Source organism: Onychomys torridus, chromosome 6 (assembly GCF_903995425.1).
Source record: "Onychomys torridus chromosome 6, mOncTor1.1, whole genome shotgun sequence".
NCBI classification, from domain to species: Eukaryota; Metazoa; Chordata; class Mammalia; order Rodentia; family Cricetidae; genus Onychomys; species Onychomys torridus.
The window spans coordinates 72,496,361-72,510,912 of record NC_050448.1 but is presented as its reverse complement, the minus strand read 5'-3'; the positions used below and the strand labels follow the sequence as shown (position 1 = coordinate 72,510,912).

Below are 14,552 nucleotides of genomic sequence, written 5' to 3'. Positions count from 1 at the left end.
ACTGCTTAATGCCCCCATTGATATGAGCAGGAGTTACTCTGGCCTCCATACCCTTCCCACCTTGAAACTATGAGCTAAAAGAAATCCTTCCTCTGCTGACTCACTTTTGTGGGCAATGAGGAAAATAGCTACTGTGATCTTTCTAGGCAAGGGAGCTGTGTACAGTGGCTTAGAAGGTAGTTAAGGAATTAAGGGTAATTGTTGCTAGCAAACATTTGATAAATATGGGAGAAGGCTAAAATATGCAATTGGGAAAGCCCATAAATACTGAGATAAGGACTTTATGTTGTAAGCAATGAAGAATTTTTTAAAAGCAAGAGAAATAAAAAAAAAAACAAAAACACATAGTATGCATTTTAGAAAGGCAGCCCTAATGAATGCCCTAGGATTGCCCAGAGAGCAGGTAATCCCCAGAGGTGCAGCCTCTTGAGAACAAGGTATGGCTGTCCACAGCTATTAACTGCTCCACCAAGTGAATTCTGTGAATTAGATAGGGGTAAAAGATATTTAAAATAGTTATAATCACTTTTCCCCTCTTCTCGGTATATGCCAACACTGCGTTTAAGACGCCTGAGGCCTGTGCTATGGGCATCCTCCTGCCTGCTAACAGTAGCAATGTCTTAATTCCATTGTTACTATATCCACACCTCTGTCTGCCATGGCAACTCACACTAAAGGAAGAAAAAATTTCATTTCCAAACTTTCAGTCCTGACTTCCAGGGGCTAAAGAATCCTCTTCACTGTCAGCAACACCACCCCATAATCTCCAGCTGATGCTGAGTGACCCAAGTGCTTGAGATCTGAGCTGGAGTTTACATCCTTTCCCCTTCTCTCCCGATCTTCACATTTGGAACCACCGTGGTTGGCCTATGGCCCTTAGAGGAAAGGAGAGCACACAGATCCCGCACCTCTAGGTTTGAACCATCCAAGCGAAAAATGTTCATTTACCCCCGGTCCCATTCACGAGCATTTCTCATGTGATTACTGCAGCATGCGAGGACGGATCACACATAATCTGAGTAGAAGTTTCACTTCAGAACCTTTAGCCCTTCCAGTGTTCTGAATGATCCAAAGACTGATCTGCCACAGCTGTGCTTTCAGTTCTGAGCGAATGAATCTACTAGGTATATAGTAAGCAAAAGTCAGAGAACTAAAAGAAGCAGACGATAGATAACAAAACACCATCCAATTAGTTTGACACTTGAAACACCTGGCGTAAACCCATTTCTGTGATAAACACTATGACCAAATGAGAGGGGGAAGGGGAGAGTTTATTTCATCTTCCAACTCTCAGAACTTCACAGAAGTCAAGCAGAAACGTGAGGCAGAAATCTGGAGTCGGGAACTGAAGCGGAAGCCATGGGGGAGTGTTGTTTACTGGCTTGCTCAGCCTGCTCTTATACGTCCCAGGACAACGTGCCCACAGGTAGCACCACCACAATAGGCTGGACCCTCTAGTATCAATCATTAACCAAAAAAAAAAAGTCCCATAAACGTGCCTACAGGCCAATCTGTGGGAGTCATTTTCTTAGTTGAGATTCCCTGTTCCTGTACCTGTCTGGATTTGTGTCAAGTTGAAGCCATGCTCAGTCATGCAGGAGCTTCTGATCAAAGGCTCTAGACAGAGCAGAGCATCTTTCTAAGGATGCGCTTTTTTATGGGATAAATACTAATAACCTCTGTTGGCCATGGTTTTCTTCTAGTTGTTCTCAAAACACAATATTTGCAATACCCTTAGCTGTTTACTGTTTCTCCTTCTCCTCATTACAGAGGCATAGGGCCAGCCCGCCCCAGGATGGGAGTTTTGGAGGAGACAAAGAAGGGCTTCCTCACTTGGAACTCCTGTTCAACAAGCTTAAATAGTGTGTATCAATTGACCAATACAATGTGCATTACAACAAGTTAAAACAGGTGCTTCTGAAACGTATTGTTTGACTCAATTAATTTTACTAACTTTTTAGCTGTTTCTCCTTTCTGCCCCACAGCATCCGTTTAGTGAAAGCATATCGGTACAATATATGTGATAATCTATTAACTTTATACAAAGATTTTAAAATGCTCTAAATGTGTCAAGTCACTGTGGCATCACTCCAGGTTTGCCTCTAGTCCTTCTGGATGTCCACTCAGGTCCACATAGTGTGGCCTGGGTATTCAGGAGCTGCTGCCCCTCACCCACATGTTTTGCTCTGGGCAGTTGGGAAAGTTAAGAGATTAGCAGCGCCCTTTTCCCTTCTCAGGTGAAGGGAGCAGGAGCCACAGGGGAAATCCAGTAGCCGCTCCAGTTATCTATCCTATTCCTTCTTACAGAACAGTAGATGCTTTATTGCAAAGCTTTAAAAAGAAACCCAAACCAGGGGATGTGGAAGCAGGGGGAATGGTGTACTTGGAAACAGAGGTCAGAAAGAATTCTCACTTTGTATTTTTCCTGTATTTTCTCTAATAACAGATAAGCAAATTTTATTAGCATGTGATTTCACTGTGGACAGAGAACTGCAGAATTTGTAGAGGGGTGCTCGCTAATCAAATAGAACCTTCTCACGCACACAGATCCGCAGACCCTCAAGGCTTTGCATTCATGCCTCATTTGAACTAATGTAAACAGCACTGCTTGCAGTCAGGCATATTTCCTAAAATAGCAAACATTCCAGTGTTTCCGTGGAGAGATCTGATGTGTAAGTCAATGCAAGAATGTGCTCTGAATGCTCACAGTGGAGAATGAAAACCTTGCAGGGATGCATAGCTTAGGCAGTGCCAGACAGCTTCATATAAGGGGATTTTTTTTTTTAAAGAGCAGCTTTTCAGCTCCTCTTCCTACGCTAATGCATGTTGGACAGGAGGCTTGTTTATAAACCCTCACCCAGCATTGCTGTCTCGGAGTCATAACTTTCATCAGTAACGAGTCTCAGGAGTGAGACTTCTCAGCCAAAGCAACCGCAGCTTTGATACTCAGAGCTGCAAAGGAGGTAGAGAATTAGGGGATCCCACCAGCTTTGTCAGCAGTATTTACATGATTGCCAAGGGTACCAACAGTCAAGAAAGAGGAACGCCAGATGTATGGGGGTTAGTCTTTGTCCTTCAGAGTTATCACCTATGAAAATCACTTAACGGGAAAATAGAACGCAACAGAGAAAGGGGGAATCATTGTGAACTGGGGTAAGCAGCAAAGGTTTTGGTCTATAAAGCATGAAAGGGATTTAAGTAAGTGGAGACAAAAAGGGAAAACACTGGTTTATTCATTCCGTGGTTGTTTACATATATCTAGAAAGATACTATTCTAAGTATTGTAGGGGTGCTGTCTTAATCCATTTAGGCTACTGTAACAAAGCGTCACATACCAGGTAGCCTGAAAACAAGAGAGACGTATTTCTCATACTGTGGAGCACAGGAAGCTCCAGACTAACGAGAGGGTCGCACACACGGTGTGGCTGCCCCGGCGGACGACTAATTCTCATTCCAGTAGGACAGACAGCATCAGACAGCACAGGGTTTCATGACAATACTCAGGCAAGCCAGCCTCCAGCTTAGGAGCTATTTCTTTCTGGAAATGTTCCATGTAATACTTTGGACCACTGCTGACTATAGGTAACTAAAACTGTGGAAAGCAAAAATGTGGATAAGGTGCACTGTAGATAAGAGGGAGATGGCAATCCGCCTCCCCTGTAGTAAATAACTTCAAGATTTTTCTTCCAGCATGAAAAAAGATTCTGTCATCCTTTTGTTTTTATTTATTTTATTTATTATATTTGTGTTTTAATTTTACACATCAGCCATGGGTTCCCCTGTCCTCCCCCCTCCCGCCCCCACCTCCACCTTCCCCCCAACCCCTCCCCTCCATTCCCATCTCCTCCAGGGCCAAGACTCCCCTGGAGATTCATTTAAACCTGGTGGATTCAGTATAGGCAGGTCCAGTCCCCTCCTTCCAGGCTGAGCAAAGTGTCCCTGTGTAAGCCCAAGGTTCCAAACAGCCAGCTCATGCACTAAGGACAGATCCTGGTCCCTTAGACTGGGTGCCTCCCAAACAGTTCAAGCTATTCAATTGTCTCACTTATCCAGAGGGCCTGATCCAGTTGGGGGCTCCTCAGCCGTTGGTTCATAATTCATGTGCTTCCATTCGTTTGGCTATTTGTCCCTGTGCTTTTCCAATCTTGGTCTCAACAATTCATGCTCTTACAGTCCCTCCTATTTCTCGACAATTGGACACCTGGAGCTCCACCTGGGGCCTGGCTGAGGATCTCTGCATCCACTTCCATCAGTTATTGGATGAGAGTTCCAGCACAACTGTTAGGATGCTTGGTCATCTGATCACTAGACTAGGTCAGATCAGGCTTTCTCTCGACCATTGCCAGCAGTCTACAGAAGATGTATCATTGTGGATTTCTGGGGACCTCTCGAGCACTCTGCCTATTCTTGTTCTCATGTGGTCTTCATTTATCATGGTCTGTTATTCCTTGTTCTCCCTTTCTGTTCTTGATCCAGCTGGGATCTCCTGCTCCCCTAAGCTTTCTTTCCCTCAAATCTTGTCCTTCATTACTCCCACTGTCGTCCAGGTTGTTCATGTACATCTCATCCATTTCTCTGTCATTGGGCGATCCTTGTGTCTGCATTCTTTGAGAATTTCATGCATACAATGTGTTTCAATCATATCCACTCTAAACTCCTCCCCTTCAATTCTTCCCAAATCCTTTTTGTTTCTCCTACCCAATGTCATTTCTTCTCTGTCTTTTTTTTTCTTTCATATAACTCACTGAGCCAAAAATCAGTGCTACCCAAACGCATATGACTAATGGAGCATGGTCAACCTAGCAGGGATCACACCACTAAAGAAAACTGACTTTCCCTCCCTCAGGAAGAGGCAGGCCCCTCCCCACTTCAAGCTGGACTGTTAACTGGCTTGAACTTGTGAAGGTCTTACACCATGAGGTCAGGAATGCAGTGGTCCTGTCATCATAAATGCATGTGTTGTGGAATAATCCTTTTGTACTCTCACTGGTTTAATTAAGAACTAACTGACCAATAGCTAGGCAGAAAGAAGTTAGGTGGGAGAGTGAGACTGAGGGAACACTAGGAAGAAGAAAGGCAGAGTCACCAGCCAGACACAGAGGGAACAGGATGTATAGAAAACGGGATAACAAGCCATGAGCCACTTGGAAGTTAATGAACTAATAAATATGGGTTAATTTAAATTCTAAGAGCTAGTTAGTAAGAAGCCTAAGCTACTAGCCAAGTATTTATAATAAGTGTCTGTGTGGTTATTTGGGAGCTGGCTGGTGGTACAGAAACTTCCACCAACATGCATGCTCACTGGCTCACATATCTAATACAGATATAGCAAGCCCTTCCATTCACTCTTAAGGTGACTCTCATATCTAACACACTCTTGCCATTTCTACACCAGAAATTATACTCTATACATATAAATAGCTGTGATGGCTCTTCAGTATATCATCCTGTAATCATCCAGAAACTCCTGACATTGTATTCCATCTGTTTCCTAAAATAGTTCCCTTCCTTCAATTCTCTGCTCAAGTGCATGACATCATGTCCAAATTCTTTTGCCTTTGTCAAAATACTGTAACTAAATGCTACTTGCTAAGGTCCTTCATGGCAGTGTGTTATACAGCTGGTGTTAGTTATTTGGCGGTGCTCTTACCCTGTGAGGAAACGTCCCGAAACATGACAAATCCACTAACAAGAGTTTTTATTAAGATAGGAAAGAAAGAGACAGACATGAACAGGCCTGTGGAAAACACACGTTGTCAAAGGAAAGAGTGAGGCTGGGGGAACATGGCGCCGGCTTATAAAGGGTGGGCCGCGCATGCATACAGGAGCCCATGTGGCTACTCCACGCATGTACAGATCACATGGCTGTGCGCAGGCTTTATGCAACCACGCAAAGCCACAGGGTCCTAGTCACTGGAGACGTTTTGACCCGAAAATGGCTATTTTGAACTGGAAATAACTAGGCGAAGTGTCTAGGTCCGCTGGGCATGCCCAACTGTGGGGGTGTGTTGTGAATTCATTTCAGTTGGACCTTAATATCTGTGAATGAACAGTTGCGGAGGATTAGACACAGAGGGATGCATATGGATGCTCAGCAATCCCCACTGTCTCCCTTGCTTACAGCAAACACTGTTCACCCCAACTTCCAAGACTATCTTCTGTGGCGGAAGCTTTCCTTTGCCCCTCCTTTCTGACACTTGTCTCACAAGCTACTCCTGCCTCCTCCAACTTCCTCAGTCCACACCAGTCTCAGTGTTTTCCCCACACCAGATCGTGTCTATGCATTTAGTTAGGCATTTATTCTAATTACCCCTGCCTGGGGGCTCAGCGAAGCCAGAGAAAACACCAAGTTGCACACATTCATGTTGACTGGCTTACATACTTAATACATACTCAAAGTTCTATTTATAAAACTATGGTTATTTAATAGCTTAATGCAAAAGGATCCGATGTTTACTATCATAACTTGGATTCTGCTAAAATGCATGAATGCAAGCTGTAGACATACTGGAAGTGTCCTGCTTTTAAAGCCCAAATACTACATTGATTAGTGGAAAGCACCATTGTTTCTAACTTCCAGCACACAGAGACCATGTTCCGGTTTGTGTGTTATCACTAAGCCTAACTGGCTTTACTTCAACACTCCTTATTTCATCTTCTTGCTCTTCTTTGGTTTGTTTGTTTCATCTTATATTCCTGAACCATTTTGGTCGTGAGAAAAGCTTTAATTAATTAGAACAGTTAGGGCATCAAATCCAGCACGGCTGGTTTGGAACATGGGGGTTTCCCACCTCATTCCTTTGGAAACTCCCTCCCAAGCCAGAATTAGATGTTAGAAACAGCTTTGTTGCCATACATTGGATACAAAAGTGGTGGTGGTGGTTCCAAGAGAGACTTCTTAGACTCTAATACCTAAACAGGGGCGGTACCAGCCACAAAACAACAAACAAGATGCTACCACAGTAATACTCGTCTGCCACAATGGAAATATCCTTCCTTTTTTCCTTTTCTTTCTGATTTTTGGAGACGAGGCCACCCCTGTTGCCCAGACTGACCTAGAACTCACAGTGTAAGCACAGGCTGGCTTTGAGCCAGAGCCAAGCTGATCTTCCCACCCCAGCTTCATAAGCGCTGGGATAATATGCTGGCAAGAGCCACCATCTCCAACTATGGTATTGTTTTTCAAATTCAACATTAATTTTGTGACTAGTTCTTTGATAGATTTTTTTTCATTTATCTATCTATATAACTTCTTGCCTTTTTTCTCTTTCAAAAATTATTTTATTTTTACATGCATGTGTATATCTATGGAGATCAGAAGAAAGCATCAGATCCTCTGGAACTGAAGTTACAGACGCTTGGGAGCCACCCTGTAGGTGCTGGACCTGAACTGGGTCCTCTCTGAGAGCAGTTAGTGCTCTTAACACAGAGCCATCTCTCCAGCCTCTCTAGAACTTCTGATGTTTACTGAGTTGTTTTCTGAACCCAACTTAGTAGTTCTAGTTCAGTGATTTTCAAAGCATAGCTCTCAGGTAGCAGCGTCAGCAAGATCGGGGAATTTGTTAGGAGGTCCAGGATTGGATAAATCTGTATTTTAATATGCCCCCCCAACATACACACCTCATTCTGATGGGATACTCAAGTCTGAAAAGTGTTGTATTTTAAAAGTTCATATTGTCCATTAGGAACCTAAGGACCAGATGTAAGTGACATCACCTAATGTTAGCTCCCTAAGTAGTAAGTACTAAGTTACTAAGTGCTTATAAGTGTGCTCACCAGTCATTTTATTCTTTCTTTCTTTTTAGAGATACAGTCTGAATGTAGTCAAGGCTGGCCTCCATCTCACTATGTAGCTGAGGACTACCTTGAACTCCTCATCCTCTTGCCTCGCTCTCCCTCATGCTAAGACTGTAGGCAGGGGCCTCCACACCTAGGTTGTTACCATTTATTCTCCTCAGGACAAACTACTGATACAGCCCAGTGATAACTCCAAAATAAGAAACCTAGTCTCAAGCTTTCTATTTGTGCATTCAGTAAGTTTTAGAAGTAATCATTCTACATTAAGCCATCACAAAAATCCTCAGCCTCACCTTAATCACATACATTACTTCAGTCTTAAATGCATGGGATGCACGTGCATGGAACTGTGTTTTCTAAAGTTCATATTCAACAAGAACAAGATGGTTTTTTCATTTGCAAGTGGGCCATTTACAGAATGTCTTCCAGACTGTGTTTTACCTCCCCAGTCTTCAAAGCTATTCTGTGCTAAAGTGGGGATGGTTTTCTGCTAGAGATTAAAAACATTTAGACAATGCATATCTACATTTTACATATCTATTTTACTACCATATACTTACATCAACTCTACAACTCTAAAAGTGTTCGATTTCATGAGCAATGGAAGCGCCACAAACCCATGTACCCATCATTCGAGACACGGCCCAGAAAATGTCTTTGTCTTCTGTCTTTGTTAGGGTCACTGATGCTGTGATGAAACTGTTGGTTATGGCCGCGCTGCTCCTGTATCGACCATGCCGATGGAGGAGCGTGCTGGAGGAAAGTCACGAGTTATAGTTTCCTTTTAGAGCTTTATTGAGAGAGAGAGGGAGAGGTGGAGAGAGAGAGAGAGATAGATACAGAGACAGAGACAGAGACAGACAGAGAGAAGACCAGAGAAACAGAGAGAGAAAGGGAGACCTCATGAAGGAAAGAGAGTGGAAAGAGAGAAGGAATGCACAGAGGGCCCGCCTGCCCGCTTTTCAGGCTGGGTCACATCCTAGGCTGATGACATAATTAAGGACAGAACCCTTACAGAAACATCATGATCAAAAGCAAATTGGGAAGAAAAGGTTTATTTGGTTTACACTTCCACATCACTGTTCACCATTGAAGGAACTCAGGACAGGATCTCTAACTGGGCAGGAACCTGGAGGCAGGAACTGATGCAGAGGCCATGGAGGAGTGCTGCTTCCTGACTTGCTCCTCATGGCTTGCTCAGTTTTCTTTCTTTCTTTCTTTCTTTCTTTCTTTCTTTCTTTCTTTCTTTCTTTCTTTCTTTCTTTCTTCCTTTCTTTCTTTCTTTCTTTTTTGGGGGAAGGGGGGTTTGAGACAAGGTTTCTCTATGTAGCTTTGCACCTTTCCTGGAACTCACTCTGTAGGCCAGGTTGGCCTCGAACTCACAGAGATCCGCCTGGCTCTCCTTCCCAAGTGCTGGGATTAAAAGCAGTTGCCACCACCTGCTTCAGCTTGCTTTCTCATAGAATCCAGGACCACCAGCCTGGGGCCAGCTCCACCTACAATGGGCTGGGCCCTCACACATCAATCACTAGTTAAGAAAATGCCCTAAGGCTTGCCTTCAGTCAGATTTTATGGAGGCCTTTTTCTCAGTTGAGGATCCTTCCTCTCTGATAACACTAGATTATTCCAAGGTCACATAAAACATACTCATTTTCAGTCCACAGAGATAACCATTATTAATTTGTATATCCCTATTTGAGCCTTTGTCTATACTGAGTTGCCCACATTATGTATACATCATGCAAGTTACAAACATTTCCCTTTACTTTCAAGTTTCACAGGTTAGATCTAAGTAGAACCTGGTATGTTAAATTGGCATAGCCTTTGGCTTTACCTCTGGGGTCTTTTCTAAATTTAAAAGACATTTAGGGCTGGAGAGATGACCTAGCTGTTAAGAGTACTTGTTTCTCTTACAGAGGACTGGATTCAGTTCCCAGCACCTATATGGCCCATAACCATCTGGAACTGCAAATTTCGGGTCCAGAGAAACCAACTCCCTCTTCTGAACTTGCCTGCATGTATATGTACCAGGCACACATGTGGTGCATATACATACATGCAGGCAAAATATTCATGCACATACAGTTTTTTTAAGCTAAAATTTTTTTAAAGAAAATATTTAATGAAAAAAAAAAACCCAGAAAGTTAAAGGTGATAATTGAATATTCATTGGTCTAAATTCAAATGATTCATAGTCTATAGAATAATAGATCTTTAGTTTGTTCCTTCCACCCCATTTTGCTTCTTTCTAAGGAGCCACTGTTAACTACAAATTGTGATGAAGATGACCATGAGGATCATAAAATGCTAAATTTATTGTAATGTTTCTTCTAAGTTTTATTTTTAAACTTTAGGCTTCAAGGCTTTTTTTGTTTGTTTGTTTTGTTTTGCTTTTTTAATCTACATCGAATTACCTCAAGTGCTTTTAAATACCAATGATCAAGTTAGGTAGGACTAGTTCTGGTATGATAACCATCTATTTTTCCAATGTAATTTTGAAGTATTTTCTCGGGGCGGGGGGGGGGGGGGGGGGGGGGAGTAGAATGTTCTCTGCCTCTCCATCAGTTAGGGTGAGTCCAGAAACTCTTGTATATTTCAAAGATTGTTGCTCAGTTTCTTAGGACTTTCAAGCTCACATACCTAGATACAAAACTGCAGCTGTTTCCTTGGAATCCCATTTTATGGTCTTGACTAGAGGATCAGAATCTGTGTCTTTAGGTGAAATTATATATGCAAAGTTATGTTGCAGACAAAGTTCCAGGATTTTGTTTAGGTGATTAGAATAATTACAACAGCCCTGGTCTCACAGTGTTAGAATTTGTAAGACATCATGGACCTGAGTTCCTGCTCTGGGGGAAGTTCAAGTGGTTCTTACCAGCAACAGTTTGTGTTGTCTGCATCTCCACCAGTAGGTGCTCCACACTCCCTTCCTTTGTGTGTGAAGTTCAGTACACAAGGGTGGGGGACTTAACTGTCCGGCAGTAAAACCCAGTACTAACTATGCCAGTGAATTTCCAGCCCTAATTCCGAAGTACCTGAGTGGAAAACATTCTCAAAGAAGCCACTGTCTCCCCTCTCCATGTCGAAAAGGAGAATTCGTGATACTCCCCTCCCAGGAGGCCTCAAGCTTGACAAAGCCCTTTCTCTTGTTATCTTTAAAATCCTGATTAACAGATGCAGTCACCTGCAGTTTGCTGGTCTCTCTCTCTCTCTCTCTCTCTCTCTCTCTCTCTCTCTCTCTCTCTCTCTCTCTCTCTCTCTCAGGTGCTTGCATTGTGCATTGTCGATTACCCACTCCCCACTCCATACAAGGACAAAACACCTAGGCCTGCTAAGCCTAGCCACCCATCCCCCAACACTGATGGGAGAAACACTGGTCTCCTTTCTCAGATCCGTCCAATAGCAGGGAAGGTTCAACCTTAGCTTGGCAGCGGCAAACTCGCTCTACCAGACTCCTCTAGTTATCAGGCCCTCCCCACCCATCTCGGCCGCCTGGGGCCTTCTGACCCCAGAGCCAGACAGAATTAGGAGAGGAGGTGGGGCGGCGGCAGGAGAAGGCGGTGGCGCAGCGGTACCTAGTGGCACCGCCAGTGCCACGTCCAGAGTACGTGGCACTGGCCGTGGACCGACAGGGAGGGGACTGGGCTTTCTCCACCCTGGGAGGAGCCTCAAGGCATCCAGCAGAGCAGGGAGATTCCTTGAAGGGATCAGGGCGTGCATTTGGTGAGATCTTATCAGAGTAAAGCAGCCAGGCACTGGCCCGACACTCGGTTTTCCACTCTCCACTCGGAGATAAGCCCGCGTTACCGGGATAGCTGGAGAGACTGGATCGAGGGCGGGGCCGATGCGCTCACCAGCCCGCATGCGCAGAGCCGCCGCGGTCGGACTACAACTCCCAGAGGACTCATGCGGAGGCCGCCTGCCCCGGCGCCATCTTGAAATCTGATGCCTCATCGCCGGGGCTTTGCGTCAGCCCTGAGCCTCTGCTACAGTCCGGGAGCCCTGCCTGCCCGCCCGCGAGGACGTAGAGGACACGGCGGCCCGCGGAAGAGACAGCTGTAGGGGCCTTGGCAGCTTCGGCGCTTAGCTCGCATCCTGTCACTCAGCATCCCCTCCCCCCTCGGTGCTTCGGCGCCCGCCCCCTGCCCGAGGGGCGGGGCTGGCCGTGTGGTACCCAGAGTCTGCGCGCTCTGAGGTGTGCCCCTACCCAGTGAGGACCCCGGGCAGGACCATGCCAGCCACAGACAATCAAGGTGGGAAGAGGAACGCATCCCAGAGCCAGTGAGCAGCTCGCAGCTGGGGCCGTTACTGAGAAGCTCGGCACCCTCCCGGAGGAAAGATGAAAGAGATTTGCAGGATCTGTGCCCGGGAGCTGTGTGGAAACCAGCGGCGTTGGATCTTCCATACCACGTCCAAGCTCAACCTCCAAGTTCTGCTTTCGTACGTCCTCGGCAAAGATGTCACTCGCGATGGCAAAGCCGAGTTTGCTTGCAGCAAGTGTGCTTTCATGCTCGATCGCATCTATCGATTTGATACTGTTATTGCAAGGATCGAAGCCCTTTCTATTGAGCGCTTGCAGAAGCTGCTGCTGGAAAAGGATCGCCTCAAGTTCTGCATCGCCAGTATGTATCGGAAGAATAACGATGATTCTGGCGAGGAGATCAAGGCGGGGAGTGGGACGGTTGACATTTCCAGCTTGCCAGATATGAGGTACTCCGCACTGCTCCAGGAAGACTTTGCCTTTTCAGGGTTTGAGTGCTGGGTTGAAAATGAGGATCAGATTCAGGAGTCACACAGCTGTCATGGTTCTGAAGGCCCCGGAAACCGACCCAGGAGATGCCGTGGTTGTGCAGCTTTGCGGGTTGCCGATTCTGACTATGAAGCTATTTGTAAGGTGCCTCGCAAAGTGGCCAGAAGTATTTCTTATGCCCCCTCTAGCAGGTACTCTACCAGCATTTGCACCGAGGAACCAGCGTTGTCAGAGGTTGGTCCGCCAGACTTAGCAAGCACAAAAGTACCCCCGGATGGAGAAAGCATGGAGGAAGGGACGCCAGGTTCCTCGGTGGAATCTTTGGATGCTAGTGTGCAGGCCAGTCCTCCCCAACAGAAAGATGAGGAAGCGGAGAGAAGTACCAAAGAACTTCTAAAGTGTGACTATTGTTCGGATGAACAGGCTCCACAGCATTTCTGTAACCACAAACTGGAGCTAGCTCTTAGCATGATTAAAGGTCTTGAATATAAGCCCCTTCAGAGTCCCCGAGGGAGCAAGCTTCCAATTCCAGTGAAATCCAGTCCACTTGGAGCCAAGCCTGGGCATATCATGACAAATGGAGTTAGTTCCAGTTTCCTTAACAGGCCTTTGACACCTGTGAGCTATCCTTTGGACCTTTCCGACCTACAGGAGCTGTGGGATGATCTCAATGAAGAGTATTTGCCACTCCAGTTCCAGGTATACACGATGGCTACGGCGTGCCTTTCTGATGAGCTGTCCATAGGTTCCCGTGATTTGATGAGTTTCAGGATAATAATGTTCTAGGCTGGAAAAAAATCATTAAGCCCATTTTGGCTGTACTTTTGTTTTGTTTTTTGGTTTTTCAAGACAGGGTTTCTCTGTGTAACAGTCCTAGCAGTCCTGGAACTCACTCTGTAGACCAAGCTGGTCTCGAACTTACTGAGATCTACCTGTCTCTGCCTCGCCACCACCGCCCAGCTCATGTTGGCTATACTTTTTGCTCATGCCCCATTTAGTAAATGTGACTTACACGTAGGTAAGTTGCTTTTCATAAACCTTTTAAACATTATTTGTTGATTTTTTTTCTATTGTCAAAATTGCGTATCTTTACGTACCAAAAGATAAAGATTTCACTTATGGCACCAAAAGTCCCCCCACCCCTTGATTTTTGCCATTTTTGTTTTTAGATTTGTGCATGATATCTTCCATTGTCTTTCTGTAAGAGAGTTAAGTTCCTGGCCAGTTCTCTTGGAGGGTTAAGCTTTTCATTCCCCAGATGCCTCAAAATGGGTAGCGCATAGCATAGGGTAAAACCTGTTAATCTGTCGAAAGAACATCTGGGCAATGTTTGTTATAACAACAGTCATTTGAGAGTCAATGGTGAAGGTATTTGGGAATGCAACTGTTGTCACTCATAAAGTTAAGGCGAAGACTGCACAGGCAGCTTTTCTACTCAGCCCGACTGGAAGATAGTTGTTAGTAAGAATAGTCTTGACTTTCTTCATGACTGGAGAATGAACTTCATCTGAACTATTCATGTCCTCCTAACGGATTGCAGAACACCCTTTTAAATTCAGCTATTTTCAGGGACCAGGTAGCTGTTACTTTGTTTCCATAGCAACACTAAATGCTAGGTTCAATTAACTCTGTTAAACATCCTGGCACATTGGCAAAGGTGGCAACAGTCTAGAAGTCCCAGGAATCTTAGTCCTCAGTCAACAGGGGTCCAGAAACTTGTAGTCTGGTAATGAGTGAAGTTGAGATCCCAATGAGATGGGATTTTTGAGGCATAGTTAGGCTGCATGTCAAATTTGTATGCCAATAAGAACTTTAGCAGAAAGCACAAGGAATGTTTTAAAATCTATGCAAAACAGTGCTTTCATTACATGCCTAGCACCTGGGTACTTCCTTTCTTTCTTTAATGGAGCCTCACTTCTGTGTTTGGCCCAACCAGTTTTTCTGTGACCAGACATAGATGCTACAAATTAAACGTGGTATTCTCATATTAGCATCTGAAAATAGG

The 14,552-nt window shown here is 44.8% G+C and overlaps 1 protein-coding gene across 15 annotated transcripts in view; it reads left to right on the top strand.

The window, feature by feature from the left end:
- Positions 1-14,552, top strand: part of LOC118586386 (myomegalin-like) — a 197,489-nt gene that overhangs the window by 121,319 nt on the left and 61,618 nt on the right. For 8 of the 15 annotated variants that reach the window (XM_036191572.1, XM_036191566.1, XM_036191564.1 and 5 more), the window contains exon 1: positions 11,705-13,246. The exons of 6 other annotated variants lie outside the window; for them this stretch is intronic. In XM_036191572.1, the coding sequence (XP_036047465.1) occupies positions 12,137-13,246 (1,110 nt within the window). In that variant the 5' untranslated portion in view covers positions 11,705-12,136. Of the gene's footprint in view, positions 1-11,704; positions 13,247-14,552 lie in introns of those variants that run through there. One more of the 15 variants, XM_036191573.1, reaches the window with a different exon arrangement.